Source organism: Fonsecaea pedrosoi (assembly GCF_000835455.1).
Source record: "Fonsecaea pedrosoi CBS 271.37 unplaced genomic scaffold supercont1.2, whole genome shotgun sequence".
Taxonomy (NCBI): domain Eukaryota; kingdom Fungi; phylum Ascomycota; class Eurotiomycetes; order Chaetothyriales; family Herpotrichiellaceae; genus Fonsecaea; species Fonsecaea pedrosoi.
In genome coordinates, this window is record NW_013550614.1 from 2,156,391 (window position 1) to 2,176,521 (window position 20,131).

At 53.6% G+C, this 20,131-nt stretch overlaps 9 protein-coding genes across 9 annotated transcripts; 3 read left to right on the forward strand and 6 right to left on the reverse strand.

The window, feature by feature from the left end:
• Positions 1–1,401: 1,401 nt before the first annotated feature.
• Positions 1,402–3,287, forward strand: Z517_02730 (uncharacterized protein; the record flags this gene model as incomplete). Its single annotated transcript, XM_013431839.1, has 4 exons — positions 1,402–1,690; positions 1,773–1,904; positions 1,961–2,269; positions 2,395–3,287. The coding sequence occupies 4 exons, from the start codon at positions 1,402–1,404 to the stop codon at positions 3,285–3,287; spliced, it is 1,623 nt and encodes a 540-aa protein (XP_013287293.1).
• Positions 3,288–3,762: 475 nt separating this feature from the next.
• Z517_02731 (uncharacterized protein) lies at positions 3,763–5,402 on the reverse strand (the record flags this gene model as incomplete). The annotated part of the gene is made up of 4 exons (XM_013431840.1): positions 3,763–4,839; positions 4,893–4,964; positions 5,018–5,292; positions 5,351–5,402. 4 exons carry the CDS (start codon positions 5,400–5,402, stop codon positions 3,763–3,765), a joined length of 1,476 nt encoding a protein of 491 aa, XP_013287294.1.
• Positions 5,403–5,762: 360 nt separating this feature from the next.
• Positions 5,763–7,011, reverse strand: Z517_02732 (uncharacterized protein; the record flags this gene model as incomplete). Its single annotated transcript, XM_013431841.1, has 4 exons — positions 5,763–6,029; positions 6,115–6,186; positions 6,288–6,820; positions 6,915–7,011. The coding sequence occupies 4 exons, from the start codon at positions 7,009–7,011 to the stop codon at positions 5,763–5,765; spliced, it is 969 nt and encodes a 322-aa protein (XP_013287295.1).
• An 864-nt stretch (positions 7,012–7,875) lies between these two features.
• Positions 7,876–8,760, forward strand: Z517_02733 (uncharacterized protein; the record flags this gene model as incomplete). The annotated part of the gene is made up of 1 exon (XM_013431842.1): positions 7,876–8,760. The coding sequence occupies one exon, from the start codon at positions 7,876–7,878 to the stop codon at positions 8,758–8,760; it is 885 nt and encodes a 294-aa protein (XP_013287296.1).
• A 212-nt stretch (positions 8,761–8,972) lies between these two features.
• Positions 8,973–9,667, reverse strand: Z517_02734 (uncharacterized protein; the record flags this gene model as incomplete). Its single annotated transcript, XM_013431843.1, has 3 exons — positions 8,973–9,004; positions 9,141–9,258; positions 9,386–9,667. The coding sequence occupies 3 exons, from the start codon at positions 9,665–9,667 to the stop codon at positions 8,973–8,975; spliced, it is 432 nt and encodes a 143-aa protein (XP_013287297.1).
• A 665-nt stretch (positions 9,668–10,332) lies between these two features.
• On the reverse strand, positions 10,333–13,340 carry Z517_02735 (alanine-tRNA ligase; the record flags this gene model as incomplete). Its single annotated transcript, XM_013431844.1, has 3 exons — positions 10,333–10,506; positions 10,564–13,181; positions 13,241–13,340. 3 exons carry the CDS (start codon positions 13,338–13,340, stop codon positions 10,333–10,335), a joined length of 2,892 nt encoding a protein of 963 aa, XP_013287298.1.
• Positions 13,341–14,054: 714 nt separating this feature from the next.
• On the forward strand, positions 14,055–14,972 carry Z517_02736 (uncharacterized protein; the record flags this gene model as incomplete). The annotated part of the gene is made up of 1 exon (XM_013431845.1): positions 14,055–14,972. One exon carries the CDS (start codon positions 14,055–14,057, stop codon positions 14,970–14,972), a length of 918 nt encoding a protein of 305 aa, XP_013287299.1.
• Positions 14,973–15,320: 348 nt separating this feature from the next.
• Positions 15,321–16,064, reverse strand: Z517_02737 (uncharacterized protein; the record flags this gene model as incomplete). The annotated part of the gene is made up of 3 exons (XM_013431846.1): positions 15,321–15,659; positions 15,752–15,880; positions 15,981–16,064. The coding sequence occupies 3 exons, from the start codon at positions 16,062–16,064 to the stop codon at positions 15,321–15,323; spliced, it is 552 nt and encodes a 183-aa protein (XP_013287300.1).
• A 1,070-nt stretch (positions 16,065–17,134) lies between these two features.
• Z517_02738 (uncharacterized protein) lies at positions 17,135–19,905 on the reverse strand (the record flags this gene model as incomplete). The annotated part of the gene is made up of 2 exons (XM_013431847.1): positions 17,135–19,789; positions 19,864–19,905. The coding sequence occupies 2 exons, from the start codon at positions 19,903–19,905 to the stop codon at positions 17,135–17,137; spliced, it is 2,697 nt and encodes an 898-aa protein (XP_013287301.1).
• Between the last annotated feature and the right edge of the window lie 226 nt (positions 19,906–20,131).

Here is a 20,131-nt window from a genome sequence, read left to right on the forward strand (position 1 = left end):
CGGCCTTACTCGTAGACAAGCGCGTGTACAATACATTACGCGCATGCATACAAGGACTCCGCATGTGCTCTGCTCGAAGGTACCTACATACTCATAGGGCTGGTGGGCTTACGAGTACCTACAGTAGGTCAACAGGATCACTGGTCTGGTGGAGATAGATGCATGGCCACGGGGGGATGGATATGCAGACAGGCAAGGCCATGATGGGTGCGTCCAAGCATGTATCTACAGTACAGACTATCTCCTCCTCCTGATGTACTGTAGGAACAAGGAGCCATGTGCAGAGGAATTTTGTAGCTTGATAGTGATCAAGTAAAAGTTTCTAAAGGATCAATTGGGTAGTGGGTAGGTAAGGGGAAGGAAGAGATATCGGGATACATATTCGTACGTACGAGGCAAAAGGTATTTGGTACAGACGCCTAGATGTACTCGTGTATACCAGATGTAAGAAAAAAGGGGTATGTGTACAGTAAGGTACAGTATGGGAGCACTACGTCTAAGCCTCTCGTTGGGATGGACAGGCTTATACCACCTGCACAGCGAGGTACTTTTGGGTTTGAATGGAGATATATGGGCATGGGAAAGAGAATGTCGTTAGGCATGCACGCATGGTAGGTATGTAGCACTCGACCAGTATAACGAGGTACTCGATACTCTCTCCACGCCCACATCCATAACCTGCCTCTACTCGCTACACATCCCCCTTTTCTACTCAGCCCGAGAGCGTAGCATATTCATTCCCATATCAAGATCATATCGCAGCTGCAAGAGCATCTTTCGAACAAGTCAGGCGGTCATTGAGACATGGTTCTCTCAGAGATCTTCACGTCTATCCTTCACGGCGCATTTCTCCTCTGCTTCATGTCTTCTTCAGAGTCATCTCTTGCATCTCTAGCTGGATTGAGTGCTTCCCGAGTTGTAAGGAGAGAGGATGTATACCCGACGTCGATGTGGCGCTGTATCTCATTTTATGCTGGTGGTCGGGGTTCGTGTCTCGAGGCCACTTGAGGAAGTGTACACCTCTAGAAGAAAGATCTCCAGGGCCAGGAGATGTAGTTCATCCGCATCGTGACGGGGCACATGTTGGTGGTTGATCTCGGGATGGAGAATTCATTTCATCCGGCGACGCGGAGACTTTTCTCCTCTTTCCATCTTCGCAGATGTCAGATGTGTAGTTACGTGGGAACGTAGGAGATCTCGATCTGGTGACGCGTTGATTCCTGCTAATATCAAAGAGCGAGACTCATCAAGGATCAGAGTGGTGCTGATAAAGATGAATGTGATCCATTTGACTTGTTGAAGATGATGCCCTGAGATTTCCTGGCGACAAATTCACCAGCAATTCCATCTCCCAAACCTGCATTGTCCCATCATACCAAGACCTGAACGACGTGGGCCAGAATGGCAGCGATGCACTCTCCGTCTTCTATTCTTCTACAAGGTGGCACCGTCCTAACACATGATGATCACGACCATGTGGTTCCCCTGCGGGACACTGACCTCCTTGTCTGCGACGGGGTCATCACCGACATTGGAAATAACATTTCCCCTCTTGACAGCGACACAGAAGTGATCGACTGCAAGGGCAAAATTATCTCTCCCGGCTTCGTGGATACCCACCACCATCTCTGGCAGACGCAACTGAAGGGAAGACACGCGGAGCAAGGGTTGGTCTCATACATGTACACCGGTAGGGTCCATTTACACAAACTTAGTTCAAATCAGTGGCAATGGTTCTGTGCGGCAGGTTCTGTTGACCACTGCAACACTAGGCAATATGATGTCCTATGCATATTCTCCCGACGACATATACTGGGGCCAATTGTCGGGCTGTCTCGAGGCCATCCACGCCGGTACCACGACTGTCCTGGACCACGCCCATTGTGCCTACAGCCCTGCCCACGGTGAGTCCCATAGCCACGCTGGTTATCGTTTACTGAGGCTCAACCGTCTAAAATAGCCGCTTCGGCTCTCAACGCAACCATCGACTCCGGCATCCGGGGTATCTTCGCGTACAGCATTCCCATGCGCATATCCAAATGGGACCAGTCGCAGTGCATCCCGGACCAAGACCTCCTTCCGGAGTGGGCACTCAAGCAGATTGCGGAACTGGCTCAGACACAAAATCAGCCCGGTGCAGTGGTCGAAATTGGCATGGGGTTCGACTTCTGGTTCCTGCCGCAAGAGATGGTTCTGGGCATGCTCGCGAAATTGAGGCAAAGTGGACTAAGAGTCCTGACCAGCCATGCTGGTTGTAACGCCTTCATGGGTGAGTCTTGCTTGCCCGTGTTTCGGATTGAGCGGGCATCAAAGTCCAGAGAGATCTCTGGATGAGGGTTTTCTTCGAAGCTCCTCGCGCTGTTGTAGAAAGCTGACCTATCCTGGACCCTGCAGGTCTTCAATCACCCGTACCCAAATTTCAATCCTACAAACTCCTCGGCGCGCCCTACCCACCATCAGAAACCGCACGGGAGATGCCTTTCCTTCTCCTCTCGCACTGCAACGGTCTCCCGCAGGAGGACCTATCCATCCTCGCATCAACCGGCACCCCAATCTCCAGCACACCGGGCACCGAGGCCCAGATGGGCATGTCCTACCCCGTCGCCCTGGACCCGGCGCTGCGAAACCAGGATGGCGGCAGAGCCAACGTCTCGCTCGGGGTCGACTGCCACTCGAGCGAGCCGTCGTCCATCCCCCAGCAAGCGCGCATGCTGCTGCAGCTGGCGCGGGTGGAGAAGAACGCCCGCCTCCTCGCCGAGGGGCAGTTCCCGTCCGGCGACGTCACGGGCACGTCCGAGGACGTGTTCAACCTGGCGACGATCCGCGGGGCGCGCTGTCTCGGCCTCGACGCGGACATTGGCAGCATCGCGCCGGGCAAAAAGGCCGATCTGCTCGTCTTCAACGCCTCCGCGAGCGTGGGCATGTTGAGCGCGGCCGAATACGACCCCGTCGTCGCGATCGTGCGGTTCAGCGAGGCCGCAGATATCGACACCGTCATCGTCGACGGCGTCGTGCGCAAGAGGGCCGGGAAACTGCTGGTTACCCCCGTCGGCAGGCACGTCACTGCCAGTCAGGCAGAGGTCCGTGGAACGGCAGCAGCAGAGGCAGTAGAAGGAGTATCAGAAGCGGCTACGGTTCTTTTGGAGTGGACCGAGATAGCCGACCGGGTCAGACGCAGCCAGAGAGAAATCCAGTCCCGAATCGACGGGCTCAGCCTCGACAAGGCAAGGGACATGATGCTGAGTGCCTACCACACGGACCTGAGCAGGCTGGTGGATGCCAGGTAGGTAGGTAGGTACCAAAGACCGGTACACGAGAGGAAGCAATTCACATAATACGAGTTTGGGAGAGTGTGGAGCGTGGAGCGTGGTCGAGCTACATAAACATTAACCTGCCTTACAAACTACTTAGCTAGTTAGCTCAAGCTCCCTTGGATGACTTCAAGTGGCTACCATTACCATTCCCATTCCCACAGGTAGAAAGAAGTGTTCATATCGACGCTCCGAGCCTTGAGTCCTGAGCCCTCGTGTTCCTGTTCCTGCAGCGTGACTGAGTGTGTCTGTTCCATTGCCCATTGTGCATTGATCATTGTTCATTCCATGCCTCCAACACGTATTTCTCCCGAGATACCTTACTAAACCTGTCAACGGTTGGTTGAGGGACGTCGCAATCAAAAGAGCGATGAAAGTCATTGCCATCCAGCATATTTGGTTTGGTGTAGTTTTCGTTACGACGTGTCATTCATTCATTTCGCCATCACTTTCACTTGCGTCTATCCGGAAGCGTCGCCGCCTGCGGCATCTCCCCAGGGACGACGCCTCGGAGGCGGATGCTGGCTCGCACGGTGGCGCCGTTGCCCATGTCGAATTTCTGCTGCAGCGTCTTGTCGGGGGCGTCGGCCACGGTGGCAAAGGGGATGTCGACGGCGCCAATCTCCTTGGTGCCGTCGAGCAGCGCGATGCGGAAGTTGTCCGGGCTGCTGCCCACCAGGTCGGTGGTGATGGGGAGTCGGAACGCCTGGTCAAAGGCCGGGTTGTTGATGTCGGTGCCGGGCGCGTCGGTCTTGACGGCGGTCTGGAACCGTTGCGTCTGGCCCCACGTCACCACGACGCTGGGTTTCAGGTCCTCGCGCCGGCCTGGGATGCCATAGGCCCCCGCCACCAGGATTGTCGCAATGCCCGAGAGCCGGCCGTCGCCTTTGTGGTCCGACGCGGTCAGGCTGCCGGCGTCGGCCACGTACTTGAAGAACTGGCACGAGATGGACACCCTGCCATCGGTTTGCTGGCCCTTGTGCACAAGCGGTAGTTCCTGGCTGCCTCCGGCTAACAGAATCTCGCGGACCGTGGTCACGGCAAGGCCGACTTCGTCGTCTCCGTTGAGGTCCTCATCGAGCACGTCCACCTTGATGCACTGGTCGAAATCACTCACGACAAAGTCATGCGTCTCGTTCCACGACGGCCTGTTGGTGTTGTTCTTGGTGGCAGTCTTCCACGCTTCCTCGCCCCCGACCTCGACCTTGGCGTAGCAGTCTGGAGCGGCACCGGTCAACTTGTTGAACAACTTTTTCGTGGATGACTTGGCCTCCTCTCCGAAGCCCCACGCCTTCTCCACGGTCACTCGCACCATCCCGAGTGGGTAGTGGTACGTTTTGAAGTAGTCGGCATTGGCGTCAAGCTTGACCAGGAATCGATTGGGGAGGGTGAACATGGAGTTGATGATGCCAAGAATCACCTTCCGGACCGTGTCATCAATGATGGAGAAATCGGCCACGTTGGCAGCGCCTGTGAAATCAAGCTTGAGAACTGGTGGGTTGATGAATGATATCTGGGCGGCTCCGATCTGCATCCAATGTCAATGGGGAGCACGCCAGATGGGCAGAAAAATGTGCGTACCAGTGGTATGACGTTTGTTAGAGGGCATAGAAGAATAGAAAGCCTTCCATGCAGCTGTACGCTTTCGACGCCCTGCAAAACGAATCAATGGACTGCGCCAGGCTAGCACAAGACACACTACTCACAAGGGCAGGGATCATGTCTGCGTCCATTTCGATGTCGGCTTTGCCAACCCAGTCGACGTTCAAATCGAGTTTGATGCCATCCACCTCTGTCTTTGTCGTCTTTGCATTTGACAGTCGTAGAGGTTCAGGGCCGAGATCGATCTTGGTGAAGTGCAGGGTGGCCAGTGGGCCAGGGAGCATCGTCTTGAACATGGGCTCGACGATCTCCTTGACCATTTTGCTACCGGCTGCGTTGATATTGGGCCACAACTGTCTGACCAGGTCGTTCAGGAACTCTGTCAACTTTAGAGGCCTGGTTTCAAGAAATGATGTCCATCACATGCTCGTACATACCCACTGATTCACCCCCTCCTTCAGCAGTCAGCTTTTCGACGAGTCCGGACATGATGATTGCAATCGTGGTATGTTCGAGAATATTTTCACGGCGAGGCTCTTTAACTTGAACTTGCAAGTCAATATTATGCTGTGTAGAAGAAAGACGAACGCGCTCCCTCGCAGCAAGGAAGCAAACAACAACTGACGATGAGTTGGCACATGACGTCACCGGTCTTGGTGCAGACCATTCCGGCCGATATCTGTTGCCGCTCTAATTTCTCGCGTTTGTCTCGTATCCTGAAGTCAGAGCTCGAGCAATCAATCATGAAGCAGACCTCCTTGTTGATGTTCTCCAGTGGGAGCATTTGAGTTAGATCAGGTTCTGTAATGAATAGTATGATATGTACTTCAGGAACTAGAGACACCAGTATCACAGTTTACTAGTCACCTTGTCATCACTTCCCTTCCGCAGGACCGCACTGTCAACCCGTCTTCCCTCGTCGTCCTGCTCGGCAACCTCCAGGACGGGGAACTGCGCGGGCATGATGCGACGCGGTGTTGAGCCGGGCACGACGCTATACTTTGAGAAATCCGTCACGCCTTTCTTACGCAGAAAGTCTTCATCTAGGTCGAGTAGGCCGTTGACCTCCTCGGCAGGAGATTGGAGCATGGCAAGGATAGCGTCCGAGTAGATTGTCTGTTGTGGCGAGAAGGAAGAACATTGTTAGATTTTGCCATGCTGTGGTATGATACACTGACAAATAGTCGAGAAGGAAACTTACAGGTTTTCTTAGATCCTTGAAAAAGTCTGGCTCGCGATCCACTGAGCGTTGGGTCGCAGCTGATTCAATGGACTGATGTAGTCACACACATAAAGTCAGTCAAGCTCTTCTTTTTTGACAGCAGCCGGTGTGTGATCCGAGGTGCAAAACAGTGATAGCAAAGGCAGACATACCACGGCAGGCCAAATACTCGTAATGGCCATTTCTTTCCGCCCCTGTCTCACAAAATCCATGGCGAGGCCTTTGGTCAAGACACTCATGCCCACCTTGCCCATAGCGTAGGCGGTCTTTCCCCGGAAGAAGCGTGAATATATGGGCGGAGACACCACGATGATGCGTCCCTTCCAGCCCTGCTTTCCAAAATGAGGCAGCGCCGCTGATACCGCCGCGTACAGGCCTTGCGGATTGACTTGCTGAAGCAGCATGAAGCGCTTGACCGGGGTGGTCTCCACCGCTGACCACCAAATTGCCCCAGAGTTGTAGATCAGCACGTCTAGGCGGCCCAAGCGGCGTGCGACCTCGTCGACCAAGTCTTTGACGTTGTCCACATCCCGCACGTCGACAGGTAAGGCGAGTGCGGAACCACCAGCCTCAGTGATCTCCCGGGCTACGGTGTTGATGGTCGACGCTGGTGAGTTCGGGTCGGGCGGGAACGAAGATGCTGGTATGGCGCTAGCATCCGACGTGGTTTTGGCCGCGACGACGACTGTAGCAGTCTGGGTCAGGAGGCTTGAATGTCTAGACAGATGTGCAACGGCGGTGGTACGGTCTGCCTGTGAATGGATATCTGCATTACTTACCGAAGTAGCCATGTTGTGCGAGGTCGATGGCAACTTGCCGGCCGATGCCCCTGGACGCGCCGATAATGAGGCAGACCTCCTTGTTGTCGGGGTTCATCTTGAAATATCTCTTTGATTCTTCTCGAGAGTTGGTCCAGCGAGCGGAAGAGTCTTGCGGAGTTCAACTAGCGAAAAAACACGTCTATATAAGCCAGCAGGTATGGCCGTAGGTGATGAGTGAGTGTGGGTGGATCACTAATAATATTTCCCCAGATGCAACTGTTGGTCAGGGATCGCAGCCTGATGAGCCTCGGCTGGGCGTTCGACAGCGTCTCGATTACCTCAATGCCAAGACGGGGATGAGCCTTAAGCCTTGGCAGGGGTAGAATTCAAGGCGGCACGTGCGAGGCTACAGACGGTTGACATCTTTTTGCTCAAGAATCTATTACTCTCGCAGGTCTAGATGGACTCTCCTGCGTCTCCTGATCCTATATTGCGTAACTTTAAATACAACAGGGCTCCTTTCACACACCTTGTGGCCACAATATCCTGCACACTGCGCCACGAGTGACGAGAAACCTCGTGGAAATGTCGCCATGTCAGTCTCGATACTCTCCGCAGATGGTCGACCAAACCTCTGCAACGCACACCTTATATCTAAGAGTGAGCACATGCGAGACCTGACAGAGTAAACTCTCGTTTGTTTGTTGAAGTAGACTGCGAACACCATGTCCAGGAACCTCCGAGTCTCGTCTGAGTGAGCATGATTCTTGAAGGTCCCCAGAAGGTCCTCAGTGGGCAGGTCCTATTCCCCACCACAGCGAGCAAAGCCTTTTCCCAAGCCAGGATATTATATATATGTACTCGAAGACCACCGCTATGTCAGTGCTGCCCAGTGCTCTCATAGACCTGACCACGCATCGTGCATCGTACCACCGTTTTTTGTCACAGCTCCCGTCTGTCGAACGACTCTTGGGGAAAAATGGAGGCCGACTTTGATATTGACGACTTCTACCTATCTCCTGATAACGACGAATCTCAAGGCAGGTACGATGGTTCGTCGAATCCCATCGTTCCTCAAATGTTAAGCCCGAGCTCCGCGAGGGCGTACCTGGCTGCTCTGGGCATATCCTTTCCCGAAGATGGGGAAATCACGACAAATCCCCATTCACGGAGAGTGGATTTCTCGGAAGTGGCGAGTATTGCTCGAGGATTTGATGCCTCGGCGGACCCCACCTGGCCCTTCGTCGATGACGGACTAGTATCCAGCTCAAATGATGGCGATGACAGTTCCATCTCCCACGAGGGATCACCCAGATCGGGCAATCCTCGACGTCTCGGCCAATTTGGAGATGCACCACCAGCCCACTACATAGGGAATAACGACGCTGATTTCTCCGACGAAGAACCATACGACGCCGGCGCCAACACTCCCAACTACAGAGCCGCTTCACGAGATCTCTGTCTCGTCATCATCACCGACCTCAAACCCGAACACGGCAACGCCTACGCGCCAAAAAGGGAATACGTCACGCTACTTGAATTCAAGCTGGACAGACCCTTCACCAGACACCACATCAATCTGCCGCATGCTTCGCTCACTATTCATCTAAGCTGGGACCACGATGCGTGGAAGCCACAATATCAGGTCCGCCGGTCGTGGCAGGTGCCGGGCCACATGCACGAGGTATTGGTCATCCATTACAAACTTGTCGACACGCCTTGTATGGGTCCGTGTGCTCGGCGGTGTTTTCCCTTGGACTCCGAGGTTCAAGAATGGGTGGACGACAACCTGCGTCCTCTGAACGGGGATAGTGACGAAGAGGTTGTTCTTGAGCGAGTCAGTGGCGTAATGCGGAGAGGTTGAATTTGAGCAGCAGTCGGAAGAACTAGTGCTACGAAACCGGACGGTCCAGCACCACTTGGAAGTTTCTCACAGGAAAATTGGTGTACAAATATCTGGTGTTATTGGATGTTGCACTGTTATTGGCAATAGTCATCCTCACGCTCATGAAGATAGAACCACCTTCTCTTTGCCTGGTGGTTTATGACTCTTCGTACAGCTTTAGTATCAGAGTGCTATTCCTTTATTTTCTTCTTCTGGAACAATCCTACAGCACGCGCGCGTCAGTTAGTCCTTCAGCCAGATTCACCCCCCTCAGTAAACTTCAAAATTTGAGAATGGCGAAAATCAACAATGAATGACTGGGAACGAAATGTGACGACAGGGAATGGTGTCGAACGTACCAGGAACCTCTGGCATCCACGAATCGCGCCTGCTGGTGAAAAACTCGCCCTTTGGCGGCAGGTCGGTCGGGTGGTCGAGGGTGCCGTAGAAGACGTAGACAAAGTCGCCCGCGTTGGCCTGGAGGGGGGGGCAGATTTTGTTCTCGCGTTAATAAACCATAACATACCAACACTCGATGCTCGATGCTCGACGCTCGACGCTCGACGCTCGACGCTCACAAGAACCAAGACGATTGTCCACTCACCCCATACTCCAACAACCCACTACCACACACCTTGCAAAACTCGCGGTGCAGGACCGTCCCCGCCCCATTGTCCGCCTCGTGGACCTGGACGGCGTCCTGGCCCTGCGTGACCCTAAAGCTGGACCGGGGGATCTTGCTGGTGATGCCGAAACTGCCGCCCGTGAACTTTTTGCAGTTGCCGCAGTGGCAGAGGGACGTGCGGGCGTCCTGGGCCGGGTCGTCCAGCCGGATCTCGTAGCGGATCTTGCCGCAGTAGCAGCCGCCGGGGATGGTGTGGCTCATTTTGTCGGTCGTGTTCTTCGCTGCTGCGGCGGCAGGTCGAGGAAGAAAAAGGTCGTGCTGGGGATGGGGATGGTGATGAATAAATACGAGGGATTTCGGTGCTGGGCTTGCGTCGACAGAGTCCTGGCCCGTCGTGGAGCTGGCGATGAAGCCGAAGATGGAGTATTGAGGCTGATGATGCTCGTGATGTCGATGCTCAAGCTACGATGCGGTAGACGTCGAGGTCTTAAGATCTGGAATTTCTGTGAGCACGTCTCGACACTCTTCTAGTTCGAAGCTGCGAGGAAGCACGTAGTGGAAGTGTGCCCTGGTGTCTCGTCTACCTTATATTGATCTTTGACGTCGACATGACGCCGAACGTCATTTGGTCTCTCATTCGTCATATTTCCCAATTCAGCCGGATGTCCTGGCCGCTCATTGGACAATATCCCTTCAGCCTCATTGGACGGAGATGCACCAAACACCAGAAAGAAATCAAGGTGTATTTCGGATTCATCACCAGGGGGTATCTATCTGATGCCTAAATGTGCTCCGTAAAAGTGACATGTCTCAACCAATGCTTGCGCAGCCAGTGCCGAACAAATCCCGCTCATGTAGGGCCCCAAGACTGTTCGTTCCTCCAGCCCAGGTATCTTTCAGTGAGTTGTAATTCCGTTCTATGACAATCATAGCTTGAATTTCTCCAGATAATCCGTTGCCGCCTTCAACGCCTCGTCGATATTGGACTGCTCTGTCCCTGTGCCGATGGCAACAGGTTCCTTTCCCCCAGCCTTGCCGCCGACAAGCTTCGACACTGTTGACGACCACTCGGGGGATTTCATGCCGGCCTTGGTGCCATTCTGGGGGATCAGTGTCAGCTAACTGGCTCCTATGTTGTTTGTGGAAAGGGAACTTACCTGACTGACAAAACATCCATGGTAGACCTTGCCTTCGGGATCTTTCTCATCCGCCACCATAATGTACACACTCTTGTCTTTCATCTTAGTCTGGACATGTTTGACCACATCTGGCACAATTTTGGGATTCCCTCCAATTGGTAGCCTCAGCACCGCCGCTTGAGCATTGGGGGACTTCTCAAAGTACTCTGTTATCGTGTCGATGGCTTTCTTCGTCTCCTCCTTCTGCAATTTCTTCTGCTGATCGAGGATCTCTTTGCTGATTTTCGAGAAGCGGTCTCGGAATTGTGATTTTTTCACCGCCGATATCGACAAGTTATTGAGTTCAAGCTGGATGGCCTTCGCTTCATGTTCCTTCGGCGTCCCGGATGGCATTTTCTCAAGTTTGTCCAGTTTCGCAGAGAAATCATCCGCCACGCGCTGGACTTCATGAGCGTCCTCTCCGGTGACAGCGATGATTCTCCGAATGCCTTTGGCGATGCCGCTTTCTTCGAGGATAACAAGGTCCTTGATATCGCCCGTGCTTCTGACGTGGGTGCCACCGCAGAATTCGATGCTGACCGTTTTCCATTTGTCGTCCTTGACATTGTTCAGGATATCATCAACTTCGACACCCACCGACACAACCCGAACGGGATCAGGGTACGTCTCGCCAAAGACGGCTCTGACACCCGAAATCTCACGGGCAATGACCAAAGGCACATCCTTGGCATATACGGGGCAATTCTGCCTGATATACTCTGTCGATATGTCTTCGATCTTCTGCAAATCAGCGTCTGAGACACCTGATTTGTGGCTGAAATCAAATCTCAACTTTTCCTGGGCCACTAACGAGCCCTTCTGTTCCACACCATCGCCGAGGACTTCCCTCAGCGCAAAGTTGAGGATGTGTGTGCCTGTATGGTTGTTCCGTATGGGCCATCGTCTCAATTCGTCATACTCTGAGATTGCCTTGTCCCCCACCGAGAAGTGACCGTACTTCATGTAGCCTGTGTGTAACACGTAGCCGGCATAAAGCTGGACATTCTCCACCTCCAGTTCGGCCTGTCCATCAATGACGATCCGGCCGGTGTCGTACTCCTGACCACCCTGTTCTGCGTAGAAGCAGGTTCGGTCAAGAATAATACCGACCTGATCGTCTTCGGGGATATTTTTGGTGTCGGAATGGAACTGCTTCGCGTGATATATCGCCTGGATTGTGCTGGTGATATTGTCCCTGCCGTATTTGGCGCTGTCGTCTGTTTTTGTCACACCGGGCATTTTCTCTAGCTGGCCCAGATCATGCACATCGAGCTTGAGGACATCACTGGCCGCTTTCTTCTGTCCCTTGCTGGCCTCCTTGGCGGCCAATCTCGCGGCCTCGAATTCATTGTCGTCAATAGAGAGATTTCGTTCTTCAGCCATGAGCCGAGTCAGATCAACAGGGAATCCGAAAGTGTCGTATAATCGCCAGACGTCGGCACCGTGTAGTTTTTTGAGGCCTTGAACCTGGCTCTTCTGCGCATACACTTCGAACTGCCGCTCCCCACGGTCCAATGTCTTTGCAAAAGACAGCTCTTCCTCGTTGAGGATCTCCTTAACTTCCTCCTCTTTCGCGACGATTTCCTTAAACATCCCACCCATCTGTTCCACAAGCGTTGGTACGATCTTTGAGAAGAAATCGCCGATTTCGACATTGAAGTATTTTCGAGCATATCGCGCACCGCGTCGCAGCACTCGTCTAACAACATATCCCCTTCCTTCGTTGTTGGGAATGCCGCCGTCGCTGATTGCAAAGGTCAAAGTCCGCACATGGTCCGCAACAACCCTGTATGCAGTGTCGATACCGTCGACATCCTCTTCGCCAAACTTCCCCGAGTAGGGTCTGGCGCCTGTCACTTCCTGAATTCGCGAGAAAAGCGGCGTGAAGACATCGGTATCGTAGTTGGACATCTTGTTCTGCAGGACACTGACCAGTCGTTCAAATCCCATGCCTGTGTCGACGTGCTTGTTTGGTAGTGGTCGCAAGCTCCTATCCGGTTCTCGATTGTACTGAATGAACACATTGTTCCATATCTCCAGCACGTTGGGGTCATCCTGGTTGACGAGACTGGCCGCATTGCGACCGCCTATGCGATCATAGTGAATTTCGGAACATGGACCACATGGACCTTGATCGCCCATTTCCCAGAAATTGTCCTTCATGTTACCGGGTAATATATGGTCTTCAGGCACCCCGACGCTCTTCCAGATCTCCTTGGCCTCTAGATCCGGCTCTAGACCGCCCGCTTCGTTTCCTTCAAAATAGGTCACATACAATCTATCCGGTTCCAGCCCGAATACGCCCGTCAACAGCTCCCAGGAGAACAGTATGGCCTCCTTTTTGAAGTAGTCGCCAAACGACCAGTTGCCCAGCATCTCAAAAAAGGTATGGTGGTAGCTGTCCTTGCCGACGTCGTCAAGGTCATTGTGTTTTCCGCCCGCACGTATGCATTTCTGCGAGTTGACCACTCGTCTGTATTGACCTTCTTTGCTCGAGGGATCGACCGTCCCGAGGAAGATAGGTTTAAACTGGTTCATGCCGGCATTTGTGAAGAGGAGGGTCGGATCTGACAGAGGAACGACCGGCGAGGATTTGACTGGGTCACAAAATCAGCAATTGAACAATCGCAAGACAGAAGGGTGGCCATGAACTGACCAAATGTATGTCCGCGGTCCTCGAAGTACTTGATAAATGTGTCTCGAACTTTGGGAGCGGTCCACTCGTGAGTGGTCGTGGTGGGTGTCGTGGACGCCATTTTCGAGATCGTGTGCCGCCGCACGATGGATGGCCGCAAAGCTCTGAAACCGCAGCAGATGGAAGAAATGTGAGCCTGTGACCGCCTTGCTGATGGGTCGACCTCTGTAGAACCACGTTGTTGCCGGCTAGCAACGTGTCGTGGGAGGAGCGTGGAAAATTTGTGGGTGAGCCGAGTATTGGAGTCGTGAGTCAAGCGGGCAATTTTTGAGAATCGAGGGGCGCAGTTCGCGGTGGTGATGGTGGTGCCCGTGACGGTGGCTCGTCGGTGGACGCCCGCAGCGGCAGCTCTCAAAATCGCGCTTGGGTTCCGCATTCACCTCTCACTCAGGTACCTATTGATCACCTCCTTGGTTCTCGCACCTTCCAGCCGCCGACAATCCTTCGTTGTCGTTCCCGCCGAGAGTTGTTTCTGCACAAATACTTCTTCCACAAGTTGTGCTTCTCACTCTTCAGACAATGTCAAATTACGACCCTGACTGCGAAGCGAGCTGTGTACGCCGCACCAGAGAGAAATGAGCAACAAATGAAAAGGGAAAGAGAAAAGCAAAGCGAAAGGCCAATCTTCGGAGAAAAGGTCACCTCCACCATACCATCCCGCCTGCAGTGTCTCGACTCCAGACCTCCCCGCCTATAAACTCAGGCAGCCTCACATCGAACTACTTGTATTACACCTGCAACTTCCACCGACTACCAGCGAAACCTCACACGACCAATGGCTCACTATGCTCCTATCACGGCAGAATGGCATCCGTCCCTTGCGAATCAACACCGAAGCAATTTACTCAGTCCCGGCAAACGCAGGGCTGAAGACGAACTCGAATCTCAATCGAACATCTCGTCGCATTTCAAGAAACTCCGCCTAAATCAAGCGAACGGCCATAGTAATGCCATATCATCCCTATATACGCAATCTCCCACCTTTTCGCCTTCAGCTACGCTGCCGTCACTAGCTCAAGCCCAATCGATCCGGCCGAGTCCGCCGACGAGCCCTTCGACAGCCTCGTTCCGTCCGCATATCGCCAATACCGATGCTCGACCTGCTCTACCTCTTACCACGTCCAGTCAATATGCTAATGGACCACCTCCTGCTGTTCCGCCTCATCCCACTCCCGTACCTCAGGTGCCAATGAAGCTGCCGACCCTCACGGATGCGGACTTTATGACCATCGACGATACCCCTCACAGGATTATTATACACGACCTAGAGTCAGAAATCGCTCAGATTGAAGCCGAGGAAGCAGCCCAGAACGCCACGATCTTCCTCTCAGATATAGACAAAAAGGTATCTAGTGTGCCGCAGAAGCTGCTCCAGTCTCGGAATCTCGATCGACTTCCTCAGCCAGCGGGACTGCCGCCCGAGAATCTGAATACAGCGCTAGTGCTATACAGAGATCCCAGCAGCATATCCGTGCCAGAGGAGGATGATGTGGTCAGGAAGACTATCATCGAGGCGAGACGGAGGGCACGGGAAAAGACAGCAGAGGAACAGAGGGAAAGGGAACGGAGAGAAGCAGAAGCTATGACTTTACAGCTTAATCAGAAGAGCGAGGAGTGGGACGATGCAATGACAGACAATTCCTTCCGTGGGGAGGGAGTGGTGGACGATCCAGACGCAATGGAAATAGAATAGAGATTGCGGAGGAAGAAGTCCAGTCCCTGTGGTGATTGTTTGGGCAGTGCGGCTTCTGCAACACTGTCTGCATGGGATTCTAGGCTTTGTGGTAGGACAATGAATCGTCCAACTCCAGAATCCGGGGTCTGGCTACATAGACATGCGCCTCTTAGATGTGACCTGGTAAACTATGCGCCATAAAAAGATGCATATTCGTGACCCTTGTGTCCTCTGTTGGGATGCAACCTGTTTTGGCGAGCTCCGCAACCTGGCTGATGAAACAATCCCCTAGTCTGAATCGACTGCAAGCTTGGAGAACGTAACCGAGAATGTCAAGCCCCCTGGCCTGCCACAAGTCACCGTGCCTTACCCTCGCGGTGCGACTCGTGCCGGTTCTGGTTGAGTTGGCCCTGCCGCCGCGTTGGTAGTGGCTGGGGGAGGTCCGCTCGGAGGGTCGTACCGTTGATCAGGATTGATTTTGTTCGGTCCAGTGTCTCGCGGAGGAGTGTATGCAGGGACGTACTCTGGTTCGTGGTACGCAGGTGGAGGTGGCCCGTATATTCCACCCATCTGATATGCCTGTCCCGACCCAGGAGCATACGAGTAGTACACCTGTTCCTGCTGTGCTCGGTAGAATGCGAACTGATTCGCATACTCCGGATGTTGTTGTAGAAAGGCAATCTTTTGACGGCGTGAGACGAGCCACTTTATACGATACACGTTAGCGCGTTGTCTAGGGTTTGGGATGTATCTGCCGAGTGTCTGCAGGGACGAGGTAGCCACGGCCTGTAACGTACCCGATGATAAGCCAAGGGTGGTAATCCCTTCTGCATTCTCCGCCTGGCATGCATGTGTCCTGCTAGGAAGTAGAGGGAGAAAGCGAGGACGATGGCTGCGACTGCAGCCCATTTGATGGCTTCGGCCGTCTGATTGCAGACTAAAGTCAGCTTTGGAATAGGATATTTCAATCTTTGAAGGGGAGGATTCCGAGAGAGCAAGATGGCTTTTTCGACAAGGTCAGCTTACAGAAGAGTACCACCAATACCCATCATCGGCGTCGTCGCTGGTGCTGCTGTCACTGATTTGTCGAGCAAGTATCGATGACCCCATTGTGCTGGCCCTGTTGATCAATTGAATGTGCTTTTTCTGATCGTTGCTCCTGCCACCGCTACCCTGTCTGCTCTGGTTCCTTTTTCACCACAATTCTCAGACCATGTACCCGGCAGTCTAGTAGTCACTACGTCGTGTGAGAAGCAGAAGAAGTTTGTGGAGTCGATAAAAGTGCCCGGGACAGTCGAGAAGGAGGGGATGCTTGAGGGAGCTCTCGAAGGAAGGAGCCGGACTCAAAGCAGGCAGATCGAGGAGGTTCTGTTGATGTGAGGTTTTGAATGAGTTGGATGAGTGTCACGGTGAAAGTGTCACCGAGGGCAGACTGTAACCTGGAATCAAAACAATTCGGGAAGGACAGGACTGAAGATAGAGTAGCTTCTCGAGAAGAAGAATAGTTCGAAAAGAAAGTAGAGTGAAGTTCAAGTGAAATTGAGATTGGGCATTCGGTGCCTTGGTGTCGAAACGCTACAACACATCATGGCTGTTCAAGTTTCTCGAAACTGGATTTCCCTGAAGCATCCGGGTTCCACGTTCATAAACGGGAGGCGCGGCCAGTCAACAAGTCCACTTATCGATAGGCAGGAGCGGATCGACTGGCGATGAGTCGCGCGTTTGAAGTCACGATCCTCATCAGGGGACAAACCCGCTGTGTGGTGCCTTGTTGCCCGTGCAAGTGAAACAAGCACTTGAATCGACCTGGATCTCCAAACGCTCCACAGATGCATCGATGGAACCTTAGCAGCCAATCGATGCCCGTGATGGATCCGCTCTCTCCTTTTCCCCTTACAGCCTCATGCAGATGCAGCTTACGAGGATGTATTTCACCCCTTCGCCACCACCACCACCACCACCCGCGTAGTATCCGCCAATTCATTCAAGGGAACAAGGCATCTCTGCTGCAACAAGATTTATTGTGGTGAGGAAGGTTCACCTGCACTCCAGGCTTGGGGTGGAAACTCCTTCGCTATGCTGAAAATGCCCCTCTCGATGCGCAGGGCTAAATTCTATTCAATAAGATACAGACAAGGCTCATTTTCATCCTGTGCCCAAAAGAACGAATTTTCAAGGCTTCAATCCAGGTCCAGATCTTCGTCCGCATCTTCCACCGTTGCGTGCCTGTCCTTGGGCTGCGACGCATTTGAAGATGGTCCGTCTGCTGCCCCATCCTCACCTACCTGTTCATGGCTACCGTTGACTCGTGGCTCAGAGAGACCAGCACTACTGTCGTCTTCGTTCTGAGCATGGGTTGTCGTTTCGGGTGTTGATGAGCCCCAAGAAGGTAAAGAATGTGCGGTCGGAAGCTGAGCGGCAGGGTGATCGGCTTGTGGCACTTCCTGATTCGCGGTCGCTACCGCTGCTGGACTTTGTCCAAATGTATTAAACGGAGCCCGAGGTATAGCGCTATTCAGACCAGTAACTGTTGGGTTCGAATTGGTTGGGGGGTGCGGTCGAGCAGCCCGGACCCTCATGTTCATCAAAGCTCTCCGAGCCCGGGCCTGGATGTCTTCGGGAGTTTGAAGAGTTCCTCGACGTGCTGCTTGCCGGGCTTGCCGGGCCTCCATGTTCGCTATATGCTCAGCTGCGGAAATGGCTCCCGGCTCTCGATCTGGAGCCGCGGGCACCGTGAACGGCAGTCCAACTGTCTGAGGAATGCCTGTTTGACCACTGCTTGGTGTACCAGCAGGGGGCCACCTCTGTGGCTGTCCAAGGTAGTGGGGATGGGCAAGTGGACCGGGGAAAGGTGGCGCTCCAAATGCTGGTGGAAACAGAGGAGCCATATCTCCAAGAGGATCTAAATTCTGGCCGTGATGCTGGTGGTCTGGTTGCAAGGGCCGTAAAGGCATCATAGTCCAGCCTTCTGGTAGCGTCAAACCAGGAGGAAGTCTGTCGCTACCTGCTTGCAAAATATTTTGCTGCTGATCTGCAACCAGTGTCGACACGTGTGGCACTGGAGGTAGAGCAGGCCTTGCGGTCTGTGGTGTGTTTTGACCAGTTGTGTCTGTCTGCGCCTGTCTCTCCCCGGGCCTCAGGCTTCTCAGCCTTTCGAGTTCAGCTTGCATGGACCGCAATACGCTCAGCTCAGTCGACGAGCGAGCCAGCTCATCGGCATCTTGTCGAATTCGTGCCGCTAAGGCATCAAGCTGCTGTGGAGTTGTCAGGTTCTGATCTGCTCGGCGACGTCTTCTCCCAGACCATCCCAGGCCTACTCCAACTTGTCGTGGTGCATTGGGATCAGGGTTGCCCACTTGTCCCTCCGGTGCTGGGCCAGCCCCATCTCCAAGCTGTTGTTGAAGTTCTTCGAACATATTATTGCCGCGGGCAGCTCCGACACCAATCCTCAATGGACCAAACTGGTATATTCGTGGACCTGGTCTCGGGCCTGGTGGATGCTGTCCACCATTTACCTGTCCGGCTTCAGCTTGCCCGCCAGCCTCATTTGTATCGCGTGGCCCACCTGTCCGGACGACATTTGCTCTGCATGTCGGACATATCTGCTGTCTCTCGAGCCAACTTCTCAGACAAGAAAAGTGCAGAACATGTCCACAAGGGAGCTTCTTGGGTCGCATCCTCTCCGCCACGGGGTTCGGTCGGGGCTGTGGCTGGCCTGGCTGCGCGACGCCTGGTTCATAAGGGCGCATCTCCTCTCTGCAGATTATGCAGACATCCTCACGTCCAATATCCTCCGCCGTGGCATCCGGATAGCGGGCATTCATATCCCTCGTCGCCGTTCGGTACTTCATGAAGTCCGAAATTCGTTTCAAAAATGATCGCATCGTCAAGAACACATCCCGTAAGATGTGGATGGGTAATCCGTAGAATACAAGAAGGATGAAGAAGAATGCCAGGTAAATGACAAGTTTGAAGAAATCCGTGGCCAGGTTGAGGTAGAACATGTAGCGACCTTTTTCTTCCCAGCCCTCGACTTCAACCTCATTCTCGTCGACTGGTTGGTTCAAGGCCTCTTGGGATACCTGGTCCAGGGTCCGCTGAGTTGGCGTTGGTGAGGCTGCCGTCGCGTCCAAAGTTCCAGAGGCAGGCGTGCTGGTAGCTTGTGCGCCTTGAGTCTCCTGAAATTCTGTAACCGCAGCTTGCATTCTTTCCCTCTTGATCTCTTCGATCCGATGCTTCTTCTGCTCACGAACGATACCAATCTCGATCAGATCAATTGCGTATCTCATTGCGGTACTGATGCTGGTGATCGACAGCACGGCAAATTCGAAGCCGAACATGACCATCATGTCCGGCCGAGCCATTCTCATGACTTGTTTGACAACGTATTCCAGCATGGTCAGGTCGAAAGCAACACTCAGCCCCAGGCTCAGTGCCAGACGCGTGTGGAACAATCTCGGGTTTCGCGGCGGTTGCTGCTCCAGCACCTCTACCCGGCCTTCACCAATCCAGCCCCAGACCTTTCCCGTGAGCAGAGAGAAGAACATGGCGAGGAAGGTGAGTCCGATCTCTCCGCGGAAAACCGTCATGGCCAAACATGTCTCGGTAACGGCAAACCACGCCTTTTCGTACAATTGTTCGATCTCGATTGGTCGGAGGTTTCCATAGAGGAGCTTCTGAAGTCCCAGCAGAAAGGTGCAGGCGATGACAAATAGGAGGTTCGTCAGGATCATCAGGTTAGCAGAGGACTGCGAGAGGTAAACGGCGGCCGAGTAGAAGTTGGGACGCTGCGCCAGGGCTTTCAGGATGACACCCGCAGCCAGGGCGGTCGACGCCTGTAAGAGAAAGGAGAGTCAGTGACTGCTGCTGCGCAAGACGGAAATGGATTCACAAGTGCGCGAATACGTACCCCAGCATACGCCGTCCATCTCATTCTCATTCTCACCGGCATCTTTCTTCTCAAGCCGTACGTAGAAGACACTGGTGGTTCTTCAGGTGTGGGTGGATGGCGGTGGGTACGTTGAAGCCATCATTTAGTCGTCGATGCGAGCCACCACCACCACGCCGAGCAGGGAAGGTTGCAGACGCGAATTGCACAAGTTAGGTATGCACTGAAAAGGCAGTCATGGATGGGGAGAGACACAAAACATGAGGAAAGAAGGGCATGAAGAGACGCA